Consider the following 19,908-nt stretch of genomic DNA (forward strand, 5'->3'; position numbering starts at 1 on the left):
TCTACGTTTCATGACGTTTGGAATCATTTGCAGCCATTTTTGAAGACATGTTTTTATGTGTTTTTTTTTTTGAGGTTTGAGGTAAATCTTCAAAAGATTCTGGTAAAGTGATGAAGTGAACCAGATCTGAGATTTTTACTCAGTAAAACCCTCTTTCCTCTTATTTTCTCACCCTATACTCCCCGCGGGACCGCCGGCAGGCATTACTTCACGGGGGGATATCAGCTGTTGCTCTTCCTCTGGTCAAAACGCTGGGGCCGTACATCCTTTTTCCTCACCCAGATGTTGGTGGTGGGAAGGAGGTTCCGGTAGCTTCTCCTCCTATACAGCGTTTTTCCGACGGCGCTCTTCCTCACGGAGCTCCTTCATGACTTGCGTCGCGAAGTCGCTCGTTGCATCCCAGGCTGCTTTCGATGACAGCGTTACTTCCTTCAGGTTCTCAGGCAGGATCGGTCTACCAAGTGCACTCTCCCACTCTAAGCGGCTCGTTCTGAAACGTGAACATACAAAGAACACATGCTCTGCGTCTTCCTCAATACCTGGGCAGGTCGGGCAATCCAGGGAATCTTCATGTTTGAATTTGTGAAGATACCCCCGAAAACACCCATGTCCTGAAAGCAACTGTGTTAGATAGTAATTAATCTCGCCATGTTCTCCCAAGCGCTCACCTGCGGGATCAGGCGATACGTCCATCTCCCTTTCAGTGAGGTACCCCACTATGACTGCCATCTCTCCATGCTCTCACGTCTTGCCTCTGCCTTGAGCTCGGTTAGGCTCGTTGATGTTGATCCTTTTTGCCGGTACAGGGATCTTCGTTCCTGGGCTAGTACTTCGATCGGCATCATTCCGGCTATGACACATACGGCATCATCGGGCACAGTGCGAAATGTGCTGCCAACTCTGAGGGCACTCAGTCGGTAAACAGCTGCCACTTTGCATCGGATCTCTTGTATTCGGAGCGCATCCGCCCAAACGGCAATGCCGTAGGTGAGTACTGACGTAATCACCGACAACAATAACGCTCGTCTCCTCTGCTTGGGACCTCCCATGTTGGGCATGAGGCGTGATAAGGCCGCTCGAACCCCAGATGCTTTGGTAGTGACGTGTTCCACTTGCTGCTTGAAATTGAGCCTGGCATCGATCATTATCCCCAAGTACCGAATATACGGCTGGGAAGTGAGCTCATAGTCCCCGACTTACAGCGTGATTGTCTCTAAGACCTTCCTGCCTGTAATCAACATGGCCTCCGTTTTATGCTCAGCCAAGCTCAGGCCAACTGAGTCCATCCAACGGCGAATCCCTCGAAAGTAATTTCGAAAGCAAGTTTGATGTCCTCCAGGTGTTTTCCCACGATCACTACAACCACGTCATCCGCAAAAGCCACGAGACTCATATCGGGTGGCAGAGTTAGCTTCAACAGGCCATCGCACATGATATTCCACAGAAGAGGGCCCAATATCGAGCCCTGAGACGCCCCTCCAGTGACTCTGTATTCTTTGGGGCCACTCTCCCTGTCATACTGGAGAACCCTCCCAGTGAAGTAATCGTCCACCATCCTCCGTAGGTGTTCAGGTACACCAAACCTCTCGAGGGCCTCCATAATATCGTCCCATCTAGCTGAGTTGAAGGCGCTCCTGACGTCCAGTGTCGCTACTAAGCAGTACTTCTTCGTGCCTCTATACCACCTCTTCCCTGAAACCGCTTCTCTAGCTGTATCAACAACTAGATTAATGGCTTCAAGGGTGGATCGACCTCTAAGAAATCCGTACTGGTTGTTGGCCAGCAATGGTTCAACTCCTGCTTCTATTGTCCTGTGGACGATGGGCTCGAGGATCTTACCAGCTGTGTCGGGCATGCAGTGAGGACGGTAAGATGAAGGTTCGTCCGGTGGCTTTTTCCCTTTCAGGAGCAACACCAGCTTCTGCTGCTTCCATTTTGCAGGAAAGATGCCCTCATTGAGATACTCGTTGAACACCTCCAAGAAAAGGCCCGGCAAAGCATGGATAGCGGCTTTCAGCGCAATATTAGGAATCCCATCACGACCGGGTGCCTTGGTATTCCCGACTCTATCACATGCTTCCATCAGCTCATCCTCCGTGATTGGTGGAACCATCAATGATTCCCCTTGTTTGTTGGCACGCTGGAATTGCGGTTGTTGTGGGAAGGGCATCGTGATAATCTTCTCCAGGAGATCAGGACACGTCGGCGATAGCATGGGCTGGCTTTTAAGCTACGTCATCACCACCTTATACGGCCTACCCCACGGATCGCCTTCTTCCTCAGCAGTCAGCTCATTCCAGGAGTGTGCTTTGTTGCGCTTGATGGCCTTGTTGAGCTTGTGGCGTGACTTCTTGTAACTCATCTCCAGTTCCTCGACGTCGGGCTTTTTCCGGGCGCGCTGAGATGATCTTTTTGCCGCATTACATTCCTTATGCAAATTTACGATAGTATCATTCCACCAATAAACCGGTGGCTGCGGGGTAGTGGCTCACTTCCTGGGCATGGTGGCGTCGCAAGCTTCTGTGAGTCTCCTCATGATGTACGCTGCCTTCTCAGTGGCATTATTGTCACCGATTGGGCGATCGTCCAGGGCCACTAAATAAAGGCTGAGATCGAAAGAGCTCACTTTCCAGCCAACTGCGTTGGTCTTTTCCGGTGCGGGTCCGCGTCTCTGGCCGGTGGAAACCTCCCATAGTATCGCACGGTGGTCGCTCGCTGTGTATATTTCAGTTATCTCCCATGTGCAGTTTCCTCTTGCCATTTTGCTGTTTAGGAAGGTAAGATCCACGATGAAGTTTGCCTCTCCTGTCATGAAAGTCGGTTCCTCTCCGCTGTTAAGCAAGACCAAGTCGAACGACGACATGGCCTCCAGTACGGCTTGTCCTTTGGCATTGGTCTCTTTACTTCCCCAGTCGGCTGCCCATGCATTGAAGTCCTCGGCGATTGCCACGGGAAAGTGCAATCGCTACTTCGCATCCTCGGTCAGTCGGTCGTCTATCTAAGAAGTCGGTGAAGTCGTCAATCGGAAGGCTCGGCGGGGCATAGCAGCTGTAGACATAGATGCCATCAACCTTAGCCCTCACAAAGCCATACGCGCTGTTACTGGTGGTGCTCTCGAAAGGTCGATTCCCTCCCAAAAGCTCAAATGATAGCCTTCTTGCTGGTGTCAGTAATTCAGGCTTGAGTGCCAAGATGTCTATATGGCTCTGAGATGCGGACAAGATCGACGTTCCGCTCCCGCACCGTCTGCATAAGCAGATCGTGTGCGGCCTCACAATGGTTGAGGTTGAGCTGGAGAACTCTCATCGCCGGCCGTTGGTGAGCTTCTGCAGCGCCTCCTTATATGCTGGGCATCTACCGCTACCAGCAATCTGGGCACAATTCTCATTGACTCCTTTTTCGGTGCACAGGGCACATTGAGGCTCCTTCTTACATTCTGCAATCTTGTGGCCAGGTTTAGCGCACCTGACACAAAATTTTGACCTATCAACTTCGCTCTTACATTTAGTGGCGAGGTGGCCGTAGTGCCAGCACTTGAAGCACTTGACCGGTTTCGCCACTCTGATTATACGGCAGTTCACCCAACCTACTTTAACTTTCCCATGCTCTCCCAGGATCTTCCTCGCTGCGGTTGCTGTGAACGTCACTAAGGCAATCTGGGTTCCTCTGAACGCCTTGCAAAACAACCCTGTAACGAAAAGAAAATGTTGTGCGCCAGGTCGTCATTACCACAACGACCACTGGGATAAAAATAAACGAACGAAACCAAAATATCGTGACGTAACCTCAAGCTCCGATACGGTCTCCCGCAAACTTGATCGGAGATCTGCGTGTTGATTCTTAGCAGAGCTTGAATATGACTAGGTGACCGAAATAATTAGCAACACAACAATTGTCGGGGAACGTTACAAAATTTTAATTGCATATGTGACTCCATACATTCAAAAGCCAATAAAATTATTCACCAGTCCCCTCTTCCGATTTCCACTGTCCAATTAAGCAAAAAGAAAACTAACTATTTTGATTTATCACAGTCATCAATAAATAACAAAAAGAAATTCTCATAATACAATAATAAATTAAAGAAATAAAAAAAAAACTACGTGATTACATAATTCGGGCAGCCAAATTAGAAAATTTGACTGTTGCAAAAGTCGAATGAAAGAAGTCAAAATAATCAAAAATTATCAGAATTTAACCATAGTCAAAATATTGATGTGAATCGAAACATCCCAAGGGACATTCGCAATCAGATTATTCGCAATAAGTGACGCTGGCTAAACAGTATCCAAAAATCAGAACATCTAAATACCTTACACAGACCAGCGGAACCGAATAAGGTTACGAATCTATCTCTGCGGTTACAACATCCTATGAAATTCAATGATAATGAGAGCGCTCCCTTAAGGAATCCCCAATAAATGCAACACTAACGTTCGTCAAAATTTAATACATCAAGTTCACTAATATTGTATAGACTTTATGAAAACTATCGCTCTAACAACGAGAGTCTATCCTTACCCAATCACGAGAATTTATGTCGCTAGACAAGTTACCACGATCAAATACACACGAATAAATAAGCATAACGGGCGCAACAATGAAGCGAGAGTTTCATATGATCGAATACAATCTGACTCAATGAGAATAATTATTGGGTGGACAAGATCTCGTTTCAACTAAAAAAACTAACATGCGTCTGAAACGCGACAGTTCAGAGATCCTGCCCTTACAATTCCATAAAATAATTAGTCACCACGCTCATCAGAGTCCAGACACGGGGAGAAAAAAAAATCTCGTAGACCCAAAAGAACCTTCAGATGAATGGTGAATACGTCCCAATAATTGCCAAAATCCCGATAAATCAGGGACCCCAAAAGACGCGCAGAAGTCCATCGTGGCTTCCCAAACAGCGTCTTATGAAACTTAACAGATGTGCGAACCATCCGCACTTTGTTACCACCAGAACAGAAGTGATCGCCCGAATTAATACAAGTGTCGGCGCGACCATCAATTGCGCGGCAATAAATCCCATTGGTCCCCGCATTACGACCATGAATCATCGATTATCATTGGTTCCAATTTTTCACGCGTGCGCGTTATCAAATTCACGCCTGCGCGTGACAAGAATGCGCTAAACACTCACGGATTACAGTAATAGTAAATTACAAAATATGAATCCGAAATTTTTATCGATTCATAAATAACGATTTCCTCATTCTGGCGATTCAAAGTTGATTAAAAGATGCCAAATCGTAATTCAACGGCATCGCATGACCCAGGTGATAGCGTTGTCTCTCTCTGACGTGGATCCGCTTTTCAATCTCCAACACTTCCTGTGGCCTCACCGCCTCAGCTTCACGGTTAAATGTCGAAGCTGTACGTGACCCAGCGGATATTCCAGATTCCATCGGTTTCGACGGGGCAATGACGATGCCAAAATCCCTCGATGTCCCTCGAAGTTCACCGAAATCCTCTGACGAATGAGCGTGGCGTATTTAAATGAAGGAATACAGCACAAAATGACTCAAGAAAACAGGTGACTTCAGGTCAAGTGACGACTGAATCAAAAACACGAAATAAACCACGTGACGATCTACAAAAGCCCATGAAATGACTTGTAACGAAAATATCATGTTACAGTATATATCAGTTACTCTCCATGAGCAGTTCTCCTTTGCAAGAGTGCTGCTCACGAAGGTAATCTCTGCAATTAAGCTCGTCTCTCCTCTCATGAAAGTCGGTTCATCGCCACTGTTCAGTAGGGCCACATCCAGTGCTGCTATGGCTTTCAGTACCGCTTGCCCTCTGGCGTTCGTCTTCCTGCTTCCCCAATCAATTTCCGAGGCGTTGAAGTCTCCAGCGATTGCTATGGGAAAGTGCTGCTTTGCATTCTCCGCCAGTCTGTCTAGGAAGTCGGTGAATCCGTCGATGGAGAGGCTCGGTGGGGCGTAGCAAGTGTAGAAGTAAGTGCCGTTCACCCTAGCCATTACAAAGCCATTTTCCATACTGCCACTGCTAATGTTATGAAATAGCCGATTCCCACAAGCCCAGATGACAGCCTTTTTGCTGGCATGAGTAATCCAGGATTGGGTGCCAAGATGTCGATATGGCTTCCAGATCATGACAAGGTCAGGTTTCAGCTCCCGCACCGTTTGCATGAACAGATCGTGTGCGTCCCTGCAGTGGTTGAGGTTGAGCTGCAGCACCTTGCCGTTCACTATTTTATTATCGCAGTTTGCTAGTGAGCTTCTGGAGTGCCTCTTTATATGCTGGACATCCACTGCTACCAGCAATGTGGGCACAATTCTCCGAATTTCCATTCTCTCTGCACGGGGCACATCGTGGATTTTTCTTACAGTTCTTGGCTTTGTGACCCTCCTCTGCACACTTCACGCAGAGATTCGATCGATCGACTGTCTTTGTGCCTTTAGTCGGAAGATGACCGTAGTGCCAGCATTCGAAACATTTTATCGGTCTCTCCACCCTCCTGATACGGCAGTTAACCCAGCCTATCTTGATCTTGCCGTACTCTCTCAGGATTTTCTTCGCTGTGACTTCCGCAAGTGTCACTGTGGCAGTCTGGGTTCCTCCATAAGTCTTATGCAAGGACTTGATGGTGTCTGCACTAATTTTGTGTTCTTCTCCAGCTGCTCCTCTCAGAGCTACAAGGACATTCTCCTGTGTCGTAGTCTCGTCGAGGTCTTTAATCTCAAGATCTGCATGTGACCCTTAACTGAGCACCTCAGCCTCATCCCCGAGGAGGTCGGCGATGCTTTCGTGTAACTGAGAGGCTCCATCAGTGGACTTCCTACTCATTATGATGAGCATATCGGGACGTCTCGTTTGACTCGAGTGAGGATCTCCGAATACTTAAGCTTGTCTTCCGGTCAGATAATCAGCGCATCATGTCTAACGGCTGGTTTCCTTTTCACCTTCTTCTTCTAGCCTGATTCTTGGGGGGATTTTGGCGTGGGCAGGTATCCCCTTCTCTTGCCCTTCACTTCCGCCCAGTCCGGTGTTTTGGCAGGCTGCTTACGAGCCAAATTTTGCTGCTTCGGCTTCTTCAGGTTTCGGGTCTCGGTCCCTGGTGAGCTCTTCAGGCTACGCTTCCGCCGTTTACTTTTCTTGATCTCACGTTTGACCTCTTCTACTTCGGAGTCTTTCACCGTTGTTTCAGAGTCCGTACATGAGCGCGGCTTCTCCAGTGTTAGCATCTCTGGTATCCGTGCCTCTTCACGACGCCGGAGCTTTGCGAAGTCACCGACGATCGTAAACATCCTGGTTTTGATCTCCGTATGGATATTCGGTCTTTCCGTCAAAAAAGTGTTTAAATCCGTGAGGCGCTTCTCGAACTGCTGCCATTCACGGATCCGCTCCTTCCCGAGTTGGGCCTGCAGCCCATCTCTCCTTGTAGCATCTGAGGCCAAGTAGTCCACCTTTGAAGTACTTGGTGATGATAGGCTCCTCCCACAATCCATGGAGCCGGCGTTAGCCACCGGGGCTTGCACCCGATCGGAACTGATGGCGGGATTTATCTGGTCCGGAATACCCGTATGGCAACTTTGTATTTTGTCATCACTCAACATTTTTGCTCTGGGCTATTGAAGGGAGCTCACCCTTTGTTGTGGGCTGTTGTAGAGAGCCCACCCTGCACACCTCTTTTAGAGTTGGGCTTCTTCGCCCAGATGTCCTGAAAAGGACAGGCTTTGGCTCAGTGGGAAAGTGTTAGTTTACGCCGACGTATTTTATTTAATCGGTACCCCATGTTCTGAGTATAATAATAATCAGAACACGAAGAGCATTCCTCCATCCACCAACTGGAGACGCGCCACGTTGCAGGACTTAACAGCCTGCGAAAACTCTCGGAAAGTAAAGGCGTTCCCCACTGAAAGGAACCGTGGTCTATGTATGTATGTATGTATGTATGTTTTTTTTTCCTGTGGGGTCTTGAGGCGAACTGTACCTGACCGCAAGATAGTGGACACCAACATGACGGTTACTGTCACCCTGTATGGGGCCCTCACCCACTAAAACCACTTGACTCCAGGAATTCGTTGACCCTACTTTCCCTCGCGGCACCACCGTTAAGTATTACTTCGCGAGGGAGGTCTCAGCTATTTACTCTTCCTCGTTGTTTAAGCCTATTGTACGTCCTCCTGTCCTACTAAGATGTGTGAGGGTAGGAAGTTCCAACAGGTTTTGCATCTATTCTGCAGTTTTGCGCTTGCGCTCATTTCTGAGCTCCTTCGTGACTTGGGCCGCGAAGTTGCTCATTGTCTCCCAGGCTGCCTGCGATGACAGCAAAACTTCCATCAGGTTCCCGGGCAAGACCCGCCTTCCGAGCGCAGTCTCTCAGATACTCCGGATCTCGCTGAAGCGTGGGCATGTGAAAAACACGTTCTCCGCATCCTCATCCACTGCTATGCAGGTCGGGCACTCCGGGGAATCCTCATGTTTGAATTTATGCAGATAGGGCCGGAAGCACCCATGTCCCGACAGCATCTGTGTTAGATAATAATTGACTCGCGATTCAGCCAGGCATCCACCTGCGGGATCAGACGATGAGTCCATCTCCCTTTGGTGGAGTTGTCCCATTTCAGCTGCCAACGTTTCAAACTATTTCGCCTCTCTTCTATCGCCAGTTCTTCGGGACTCAGCACTTCAGATCTCTTCCGCTGGTACGGGGATCTTCTCTCCTCAGCTAGTACCTCCTTCGGTAACATTCCTGCGATGATACACACTGCGTCCTCCGACACCGTCCGGTATGCACTCACAACTCTGACGGCACTCAGCCGATAAACTAGTGCGATCCTACGCCGCACTTCCTGCAGCTCGAGTACGTCAGCCCAAATGGAAATACCATATGTGAGCACCGACGTAACCACTGAAGACAGCAGCGCTCGTCTTGTTTGCTTGGGGCCTCCAATGTTGGGCATGAGACGTGATAAGCTGGATCCCACTCCAGATGCCTTGGCACCTACTGCTCCGCTTGCTGCTCGAAATAACGTATCGGACGAACGGCTGAGAGGTAATTTCACAGGACCCGACCTGCAGCGTCATTGTCTCGGTTTTCTTTCTGCTGGTGATCAGCACGGTCTCTGTCTTATGTTCTGCCAGTTTCAGGCCTACTGTGTCTATCCAGCGGCGGATCGTCTCGAAGGTTGTGTCAAAATTGAGTTCCATCTCCTCCAGGTATTTGCCCACAATGATTACAGCCACGTCATCTGCAAATGCCACGAGTTTAGCATCCCGCGGCAATTCCAGGTTCAGTAGCCCGCCATACATGTTGTTCCACAATAGAGGACCCAATACGGAACCTTGCGCTACACCTCCGGTGACTCTGCACTCTTTCGAACCACATTCCGTGTCGTATTTAAGGACTCTTCCAGTGAAATAGCTGCCGACCATTCTCTGCAAGTATCTCGGTACATTGAACTTCACCAATGCCTCGATAATACGATCCCATTTGGCCGAGTTGAAAGCATTCTTGATAACTAGCGTGACTACCAAGCAGTACTTCTTTGTACTATTCAGCCATCTTTTCCCTGAGATCGCGTTCTTAGCGATGTTGACGACCAGCTTGATAGGGTCTAGGGTGGATCGGCCTTTTCGGAACCCATATTGGTTGTCGGCCAACAAGGGTGCGACCGCTACTTCTATCCTTCGGTGGACGATACGCTCGACAATCTTGCTAGCGGTATCTAGGATGCAGAGGGGACGGTATGATGAAGGATTGTCCGGTGGTTTATTCCCTTTTGGGAGCAATACTAGTCTCTACTGTTTCCACACGGCCGAGAAGGTGCCCTCCCTTAAACACTCGTTGTAGACGTCCAAGAATAGATCCGGAATAGCATAAATAGCTGATTTCAGTGCGATATTGGGGACTCCATCCAGACCAGGGGCCTTGGTGTTACCCACTCTATTGCAAGCTTCCATCAATTCTACTTTGGTGATTGGTGGAACCAGTACCTCTTTTCCCCGTTCACCAGTACAGTAAAGCTCTGGTTGTTGGGGGAACAACGCCGTGACAATTGTCTCCATCAGCACAGGAGACGTAGGCGATGGCATTGATTGACTCTTGAGTCGCATCATCATCACCTTATACGGTCTCCCCCATGGATCACCTTCCACCTGACCAAGAAGCTCACTCCAAGATTGTTTTTTACTGCGTTTAATCGCTTTGCTGAGCTTCCGGCGTGCTTCCTTATATCTCCACTGCAGCTCCTCTAAGTCTGGGTTTTTACGGCCACGCTGAGACAATCTTCTGGCAGCATTACATTCCTTTCGTAGAATGGCGATAGTGTCATTCCACCAATATACAGGTGGATTCCGGTGTGCTGTTCGTCTCCTGGACATGGTGGCATCGCATGCTTCTGTCACTCTTTTCATGATATTCCGTACCTTCTCAGTAGCATTATTGCCACTAATCGGGCGATCGTCCAGTGCGACTAAATAAGTGCTAGGATGGAAGGTGCTCATTCTCCAGCCAATGTAGTTGGTTTTCTCAGAAGTTGAGGTGACTGTCTAGTGAGTACATGTCTCTCAAAGTATCGCACGGTGGTCGCTTGCGGTGTAGGTATCAATAACTTTTTATGAGCAGTTCCTCTTTGCGAGATTGCTGCTCACGAATGTAAAGTTCACAATTGAACTCGTTTCTTCCCTCATGAATGTGGGTTTATCGCCGCTGTTCAGTAGAACCACATCCAACCATGATATGGCTTCCAGTACAGCTTGCCCTCTGCTATTGGTCTCCTTACTTACCCAGTCAACTCCACAAGCATTGAAGTCCCTGTCTGTTGCCACGGGAAAGTGCTGCTTCGCATCCTCAGTCTAGGAAGTCCGTAAATTGATCGATGGCAAGGCTCGGTGGAGCGTAGCAGCTATAGAAATGGATTCCATCAACCTTAGCTTTGACGAAGCCCTCTCGTATACTACTGTCCGCAGTGCTCTAGACTAGCTGTATCCCACAAGCCCAGATTATAGCCTTCCTGCTTACATCAGTCATCCAGGATTGGGTGCCGAAATGTCGATGCGGTTCTGAGATCATGACAAGGTCAAACTTCCACTCCCGCACCGTCTGCATAAGCAGGTCGTGTGCATCTTCACAATGGTTGAGGTTTAGTTGGAGTACCTTCATCGTCGTTTATTGAGGACCTTCTGGAGTGCCTCTTTATACACTGGGCATTTACTGCTACCAACAATGTGGGCACAATTCTCCGTATTGCCTTTCTCGAGGCACAAAGCGCATCGGGGCTGCTTCTTGCAGTCTGAAACCTTGTGGCCGGTCGCTGATCATTTGACGCAGAGCCTGGACTAGTCGATTGTACTCGTGCACTTTGTGGCGAGATGTGCATAGTGCCAGCACTTGAAGCACTTAACCGGTCTCTCCACTTTCCTCACTCCGCAATTAACCCAGCCTATCCGGATTTTGCCACGGTCACCCAAGATCTTCTTCGCTACGGGCACAGGTAGTGTCACCAACGCCGTCTGTGTCGCTCCGTAGGCCTTTCACAGGGATTTTATGGCATCCAGTGTAATTTGGACCTCGTTGCCCGCTGTTTTGCACAAGGCTGCCAGGATTTCCTCCTTTGCTTTCGTGTCATCGAGATCTTTAATCTGGATATTCTGCTGAGACCCCTTGCTAAGAACCTCAGCCTTTTCTCCGAGGAGACCCCCAATGGTCGTTTGCAATACTTAGGCTTTGTTGGCACTGTCTTTTGTCCACACGATAAGCATGTCCCCTGTGGCTGTTCTGCGTATCTTGTCGACACATCCCAGCACCTGGTTAGACAGGACATCCCTCTTCACTTTGGTTAGTATCTCGGCATACTTACCTTACCTACCTTACCTTATCTTTCGGGGGAATGATCAGTGCATCGGACCTGCATGCTAATTTGCCCGTTATCCTTTTAGTTCCGAGAGTGTTTGGTGACGTCCTAGGAGTCCGGTTTGGTTTCTTTCTTTCCTCCACTGTCTCCCAACCCCGGTTATTATCCGGAGGGTCAGACGTCTTGGCTGGTAGGGCGATCCCTAGTCCTTTGGGCTTCTTGGGCTCCCTATCACCATATCCTGATGATTCACGCTTCTTTCGTCTTCCTTGACTGATGCCCCGAGAGTCTAATACATACCTAACACTTTCGATGGACACCTTTCAAATTTTTGAGTACCATTTGCTTCGGTTTTACTCTTTTCTCCATTAATTTTAATGGGTATCTTATCTTTTATCCCGGGAATATCCCGACAATTTTCCAGATAAAAACTGCGCATTTTTTGCTGATAATAGATGACCCCTCCTTGCAGTTGGTAAAGCAAATAGTCCCTTCAATTCTCTCAATTTTTTGTCTTCTCCATCATGTACCTCGCAATACCAAATTCGAGAGCTTTTTTTCGGGCACTCCATTATTGAGGAAGAATTATCAGAATTTGCAGGCGCTCAGCGTACCAGTTCAAATCATTAAACTTTTCCTTCAATTCATTCAACATTTCCTCCAATTCCAGTTCTCTGGGAGAACGATACCGTTCCGATGTTGGTGGATCATAGTCACTGTGGTCACTATTTGAATCCTCATCCATAGTTAAATCGAAGTATCCACCTGAAAAATCATGTAAATCATCGTGACTTGAAACGCTTGTATCATCAAGATGAAAAGATCGGCCTGATCTCAATGATCAGTCAACAAATCAGTCAAAATTCAGTTAGTGAATGTGCAAGGTGGAATCATCAAATTCTGCTTCAGTCTTTGATACCTCTGGGAAAGAGACGTCTTCTTGAAGATTTTGATTCTTCAGAATGAAAATGGGAGGAAAAGATGGCACGATATACATTGAAGCTTTTGTTCGGCATTTGCCGCAAATTTTAGTAGTCGATGGTAGGAAGGGGAACTTCAAGTGTATTTCCCCTGAAATCGGATGTAAATTGGTTCCATAGTGTCCTTGTTCACCTGCATCTCGCATCGGAGTTGCACATCTTTCACTACGGGGCATCCTACTGAAAATACAAGTAAATTTATTCCGTAAATCGCCTAGAAATATCTCTATCATAAACATCAGAAATTCCTTACCCCAATTCAGAAATGAAGATGAGAAAACGGGGATGACTATACACAATGGTTGTTATTCATCTAGATTACCAATCAAATTTTACCATAAACTGATGCAATTAATTGACACAGTCAACCATAAGCACCGTAATGAAACGTTGATGGCGCATTTGAGGCATCTCTCACAGCTAATAGCTTACAGTCTGATAATGTTAATCGATCGATTTATCCTTCTTTTGTTTCAACCCTGAGTGATACAATGTCCTCATTTCACTGACTGGAATTTGAGCTCCATTTCTGTGGCATGTAAATGAATTGCCTGATCCATTGTTGACTGCATTATAATTAGAATTAGAATAGATTTCCTCTTTCTAATGTTAATTTGCTTTTATTTTGCATCTATTGTTTCGTGTTGTAGATATATTGCCATTGAATAAGTCATTTTCAATCGATTTTTCCAATGCTTATCTACTTTATAGCACTCAGAAGATGATTTGTGACATAGTCCATTGTGTGTCCCTTCGAACAATTGAAAAAAATTATTTCAGAGTGATTGTTATTTTTAAGTATTATATTGTGCCGATGCAGATTTTCAAAGATTATCACTCGTCGGTATTTATTTTTATTTATATTCCCACCCAGCTACTATTTATTTGGAAGCATACATCTTAGCGGTGTCTCCGATGACTCAATAGGCTGAAGCTTGTGAGGTCGTACAGTTCGATTGTGATGATGTGCAAAAGGAGTATGAGCCAACTGCGAACAAATTTCAATAACTCCCATTAGAAGCCCATAATTCCCTACTGGTATCAATATCGTACCTGAACCCACGAATTCCCCATTATTCTCACATCCGAAAACAAGAAAAACCATAAGAAATACTTTCCTGAGAGCTCTTCGAATTCAGAGGCACGAGTGTAATCCATACCCTTACTACATGGTTATCAGGTGTGCCCGTGCTAAATCAGCTTAAGTACTTCATTCGTGGGAAGGGAAGCCTTACAATATGCTAATAAAGAAAGAATAGGTTCAAATATTTACAGATTTCTCTATTCTATAAATATGGTATTTCATCAGTCGAGGAAACACTATTAAATTTGAAAAATGTGGGTTGTTACACCAAAATAATAATCCAATACTTCTTGACTGGAATTGCAGTCAATCTAGGTAAAAAAAACTGAACTCCAAAGTACAAAATATATGTAACAAAATAATAAGTCCGGAACCAGCCGGTAGTTCTCTTCTATGTAAACAAAAAATGACGGTAAGTTCGATCAGAGCCAATGGCCTCCAGAAGCCGTGCAAAAACGACTGAATTATTGGCGTACCAAGAAAATTTGGAAACGCGGATCACCAGCCTGTAGGCCAGGCATGGGCCTCTCAATGCCTCTTACTCTTAAAAACACCAAGACTCTACAATCCCTCCCGCTTCCGGAGAACACGGTCCATTAAAGGAAATAAGATTGGAATATTCTCCCGCGAAAATATCTAAATAGAATAGTTTATAGTTCTTCCTAGGATTCGCCCCGAACTCCTCTAGCCTGAATAGCGTATCTACTCCCCTCAGGATATACCAGGAATCCCGCCAGATGCACGTATTCCCCACAAAATGTCTGATCACAAGCTCCCCCCGAGGGGGTACCGATAACCCCTATGCGCTATCGAATAACCCGGCAGTCCCTCCGAATAATTATTTAACCCGAGTGACAATTGTAATTAAGTTAGGCTACGCGAGCCACACCGGAAGATTGATCAGAAATACTCTGAGGCACTTACAGAAACGTAAAGTCCTCTCCCACCAGTTGCTCTCGCCACGTGGTTGTTCAGCTGCCTCTCCGCGTCGCCTAATATCTCCGGATCAAATCCCTCTTAACACGCTCTAATAATATACGAAGGTCGCTCCAAAATGTTTTCTCTCGGTTATTTTTCACGATGAGATTTCGGTTGTCCTCTCGCAGTCGCCAAAAACCCCGAAAAACATGAAAAATGGAGACCCACACAAATAGAAAAACATGGCTCTGGCGGCGGTTGAAAACGAAGTGAAGTTGTTAGTCACTTGCCTTCAGTCCGGACGAGTCTTCCGGTAGCGTGCCTTGTTCAGCCAATCCGTGGGTGCCTTTACTCCTTGGTGCTTCAGTGGCCCCGCCAGGAGAACTTGACTTTGACCTCCACATTCAAATCCTGGCCAATGAAAGAACGTATTGGCCGCGCTAATCTCCGAGGGTCCGGATAGTGATGCCCTTCTTCTTCGGAGTTATTTCAACTCCAGTGGGCGATGTAGATCCGGAATCCGTGCCCTCCCACTGCATAGCCAAGTTCAAGTTTAGGGCTGTCCGGACTGTGCTGCCCCCTAGGCGTTGTTGTCACTATCTCTCCGGAGCATGAGAAGTTCTCCAGGTGTGTAGTTATTCTCCAGGAATAATTTCCAGTCTCTCGGTGGTCGTGGTTGGTGGGCCAGGTACTCCTGGTACTTCAGGTACTCCAGTGCTCAGTTGTCGCTTTACGCAACCCTAACCTCTGCCTGTCACTGGCGTATCCTGAGATTATTAAGTATTCAACTATTACCAAGGTAATTATCCGAAAGAAGAAACCCCAGCACGACCAATCGAGGAAAATACGACACTCGTCGGCACAATATAACTGTTGAAAAAAGAGGAAAAAACTCAAATTTTACGAGAATTTTATTTTTCTTGCTTTACTAGTTCTCTCTTCCATCTTGAGATAATTTTTTAGGTGAATATATACTGTAACATGATAAAAATCATGTACTGTTCCTTGCCTGAACTGACCGCGGATCATGGGGGGAAAATTAGTCGTTTACCCCAGCGAGGAGTCGGATCACCCAGAGCCACAACTGTCAATTTATTTTTATTTCTATTATTTGACTATTTTCCTTCTTTCCATTCCCTCGAACTCTGTAGATCACTCTCACCGTGGGTTACGTGAGCTTTGTGGCAAAGGGAGTGGAGCGGAGCCTCGGGGAGAGCTACAAGACGGCGCGATAGCTGAGGAGCAGCACACCGACGCGCACGCACACACCGAGTCGGGGAGACTCACACCACGTAGGACGCGAAAGACGATCGTCGCACACCAGCAGGCATCTCAGGCCTCTACGTGCGAACTCCCACCACCTCACCGATGGAACGGCGGCACAAGGCCGTTCAATAAAAAACCGATGCTACAACATTGAGGGAGCATCGGATTATGTTGACTCCTGCGCCGCTCAACGCGGATCATATCCACCGACCGCGAGGCGCAAGTCCCAGCTTCTGGGACTAAGGATTTTGGAATTAGAACCATTGTAAAAATACTCAAATTGTCGAATCCCTTGGATTCTTCGCGCTCTATCACGTGATCGGGTGGGGGGAGGAGAAATCGAGGGGTTCCTCGGGCTGATGTATGGCCCCGACGATCACTCTTCGCTGGGATTTATTCAGATCAAGTCGCTCTGCGCAATTTAAGTTCTTTCGCTCTCCGAGCTATTTGACCGAACAAAAGTAAAGTACGTGGTGGTGTTGTGCCTGTTTGTTCTNAGGATTTTGGAATTAGAACCATTGTAAAAATACTCAAATTGTCGAATCCCTTGGATTCTTCGCGCTCTATCACGTGATCGGGTGGGGGGAGGAGAAATCGAGGGGTTCCTCGGGCTGATGTATGGCCCCGACGAACACTCTTCGCTGGGATTTATTCAGATCAAGTCGCTCTGCGCAATTTAAGTTCTTTCGCTCTCCGAGCTATTTGACCGAACAAAAGTAAAGTACGTGGTGGTGTTGTGCCTGTTTGTTCTGGCTTTATTTTCCGACGTCGCCGTACTGAGGGTCCAGACGAGTCTGCCTGGTGTTCTCGCGAAATCACGGTGAGCGTCTTATTTCGTTGTGAGTGCACGAGTCCTTCCAGTAGTGAATCCACTTCGGCGCCCATTTTGGGGCCGTTTGAGAATGTACTAGAGTCTGCTTGTGACGCGGCACTCTGCAGCCTCCAGCTACCTCTTGATTTGATTTTTTTATTAGTTTCTCTACTTGATCTTTATTACCAATTTTCTTTTGTGGGGAAAATTAGTCCTAACTCATCTGTTACGTCGACCTTTCCCAATAACTTTTGTGTCGTGGCTCTCGCGTCGTCGTCGCTTGCGGGTGATCCTCGCGTCTTAGCGTCTCCCACGCATCTTGAAAGTTATTACTATTTCTTTTCGTTAATTAGTATCACTAGGTTAGTTACATTTTGTTGTTGTTTGTATAGCGTTTTTGCTCGCGGGAGTCCTCTCCCGCACGTGTACAGAATCCAACCCTAACTCTCGTATGTACGAGTGAAAGATCACACTTGATTTATGATTTAAAAATATAATTTTTTTTTGTGTTTTGTAAACAATTGCATATTGTTGAGTAAGCTCATTGTAGCCTGTTCCCACACGCCTCCGCGGTTATCTGAGCTAGTCGTGGAACGCGGCTCAACGGTGTGACCTTATCCTTTGGCGGTTAAAAGGACTGGCGCCCTTTTTGGCATTTTGTCTCCTCTCGTTATTCCCGTCGTTCTAATTCCGGGTTGAGAGAGTCCAAAAGGGTCGCTGAAAGTTCGTGGAGAACCACGCGTCTGAATCCCGCAGACGCGCTTGGGAAAATACCTCACAATACATATATATATCTTCTATCGAAAAAAATTCAGAATGGAATTTGGAAGGGCCCTTAAATGGAAAAAAAATGAAATCTGAAAAATTCTTCGAAAAATCGATTGTTGAGCGCTGTCATCGTCTTGGAAAATTTTTTTCCTCAAATTAAAGGAAAAGATGAACAAAATGTTTTTCATTCGTTCGAATCCGATGCGCCGTTCAAAACTTATGATTGTTATAAAATTCGAAGTTTGATAGCGATTATCTCGAGAATCATACGCGGTGGGAGAATAAAATTTTAAGGTAATTCCATGTACATAAAGTACTTCAAAATGCCACTGTTGAAAAATCTTTTGGAGATAAAAAAAATGAGGGTGGCTGAGTTGACATGGAATTTCCCATGTGTTTCATGCCACATTATCGAGAAAACCTCGGTAGCTCAATTGGCTAGAGCACTTGGCGGCAAACTAGAAGTATGGGATCATACTACACCTGAATTCGAATCCGTATACCTCCAAATGTTTTAATTTATGCATTGATAATTATTCAATTGTTTTTCACATGTAGAGGTCCGGAAAGTCATAGGATACTTTGTTAAAAAATTTCGTCTGAATTTTCCGTGCTAAATAACGGTAATTTTAATCGTGTTCAAGTTGCATTGAAATTTCAGGAAATCTTGTCATTGAAAAAACAAATATTCCATATTTTTCTGTTCCAATCATCTAAAAATCAATAAAATACATCATTTTTCAGTTCAGTTATTCTATGGAAATTGAGAAACATCAGAAAAATTCAGGGAAAATTTGAGAATTCATGTCATTTTGTTTCTGAATATTCATGTTCCCCGGAAAATTGAATCAAGTTGTAGAATTGCCATGTCACTTCCACTTGAATGCGAAATGAGCATAAGCAATGAGCATCTCTCGTTGCGCATGCTCATTTTCATGAGAATGAGCAATGAGAGATGGACATCAATGGCGCGGCCGTTTTTCGCCATGTCGGCGCTAGTATATATAATTAATCATTGGATTTTCTTCTACAGCCTCCAAGGTCACTGATGAATTTCGTCGTTCGATACAAGCCGGAAGAGCAGCCAGCTCTTCGCCCTCATCATGATTCATCAACATATACAATAAATATCGCATTAAACCAAGTAGGTGTGGATTACGAGGGAGGCGGCTGTCGCTTTCTAAGATACAATTGCTCCATCACCGATACTAAACCTGGTTGGATGTTAATGCATCCAGGCAGATTGACGCATTATCACGAAGGACTTCGAGTGATAAAAGGAACTCGATACATAATGATTTCATTCATTGATCCTTAGATGCAAGCTCCATACAGATAAGAAGATCAGAAAATTGATACTCAAGGAACGTTTTTGGATGTTCAGTTTTTCATTACTGATTTTCATCCTAATATTGAGAATTTATATTTCATACTTCGAAAAATCGTAAACATAAAGATCACGCCTAGAGAGGTGAAACAAAAAAATACACTCACGTCCTGATTTTTTTTCAATTTTACCATATTTTTATCGGTCAACACCACATATATTTACATATGTACCGTATTTACATTGGAAAAAATAGTTTTTGTTTCATTTTTCCATCTCATAATTGCATCGGATAGATTATTCTGCACTTGAAAAATAACTTGAGTGAAAGAAGTAAATTGTAATTAGATGTAAAAAAAGCTCTTTAATAATTACATAAAAAAGTTTCTGTAACTGTTGATGACAATTACAATGTTTTCAATAAAAAAAATCATATGTATTTCATTGTTATTTAGTTGATATAACTAACATAAAGATTATTTACATTAGTTGGTTAGCGAGAATCACTGATTTGTATTCACTTTTTTTTCTATTCATTCTGCATCTGACAGAATAATATTTGAAGATGGTTAAAACTGTTCTTTGCAGGTTACGATCAGCACGAAGGTAACTTTTCTCTATTTTCCCTGCTTTCGTTAAAATGCTAATTTTCTTCACAGGTACGAATGTACTTGACTGGAGATTAGGTTGCCAGCTGATTGCACACGCGTATTGCACACACTTATTTCCCCATAGTATGTATTTCATTTTATCTTATTTTATCACACTGTCCCAAAGGGTGGTAAACCCTATGACAGTGGAGGAAACCAACATTACAGTATTACAGTAATGGTGTACAAAGTAGAAGATGAAAAACATTTTTCTTACAATCTAAGGGGGCCCCGCTCTCGACGCTGATGGCACTGGTCATACTTCTGCATGTG

At 45.7% G+C, this 19,908-nt stretch overlaps 1 protein-coding gene across 1 annotated transcript in view; it reads left to right on the forward strand.

The window, feature by feature from the left end:
• Positions 1-19,383, forward strand: part of LOC107043410 (procollagen-lysine,2-oxoglutarate 5-dioxygenase) — a 221,837-nt gene extending 202,454 nt beyond the window's left edge. The window contains exon 4 of the mRNA XM_015264910.1: positions 18,692-19,383. Coding sequence (XP_015120396.1) covers positions 18,692-18,976 — 285 coding nt within the window. The 3' untranslated portion in view covers positions 18,977-19,383. The remainder of the gene's footprint in view (positions 1-18,691) is intronic.
• The last annotated feature ends 525 nt before the right edge of the window (positions 19,384-19,908 follow it).

The sequence above is a fragment of the Diachasma alloeum genome, unplaced genomic scaffold (assembly GCF_001412515.2).
Source record: "Diachasma alloeum isolate Michigan unplaced genomic scaffold, Dall2.0 Dall_scaffold_00569, whole genome shotgun sequence".
Lineage (NCBI taxonomy): Eukaryota > Metazoa > Arthropoda > Insecta > Hymenoptera > Braconidae > Diachasma > Diachasma alloeum.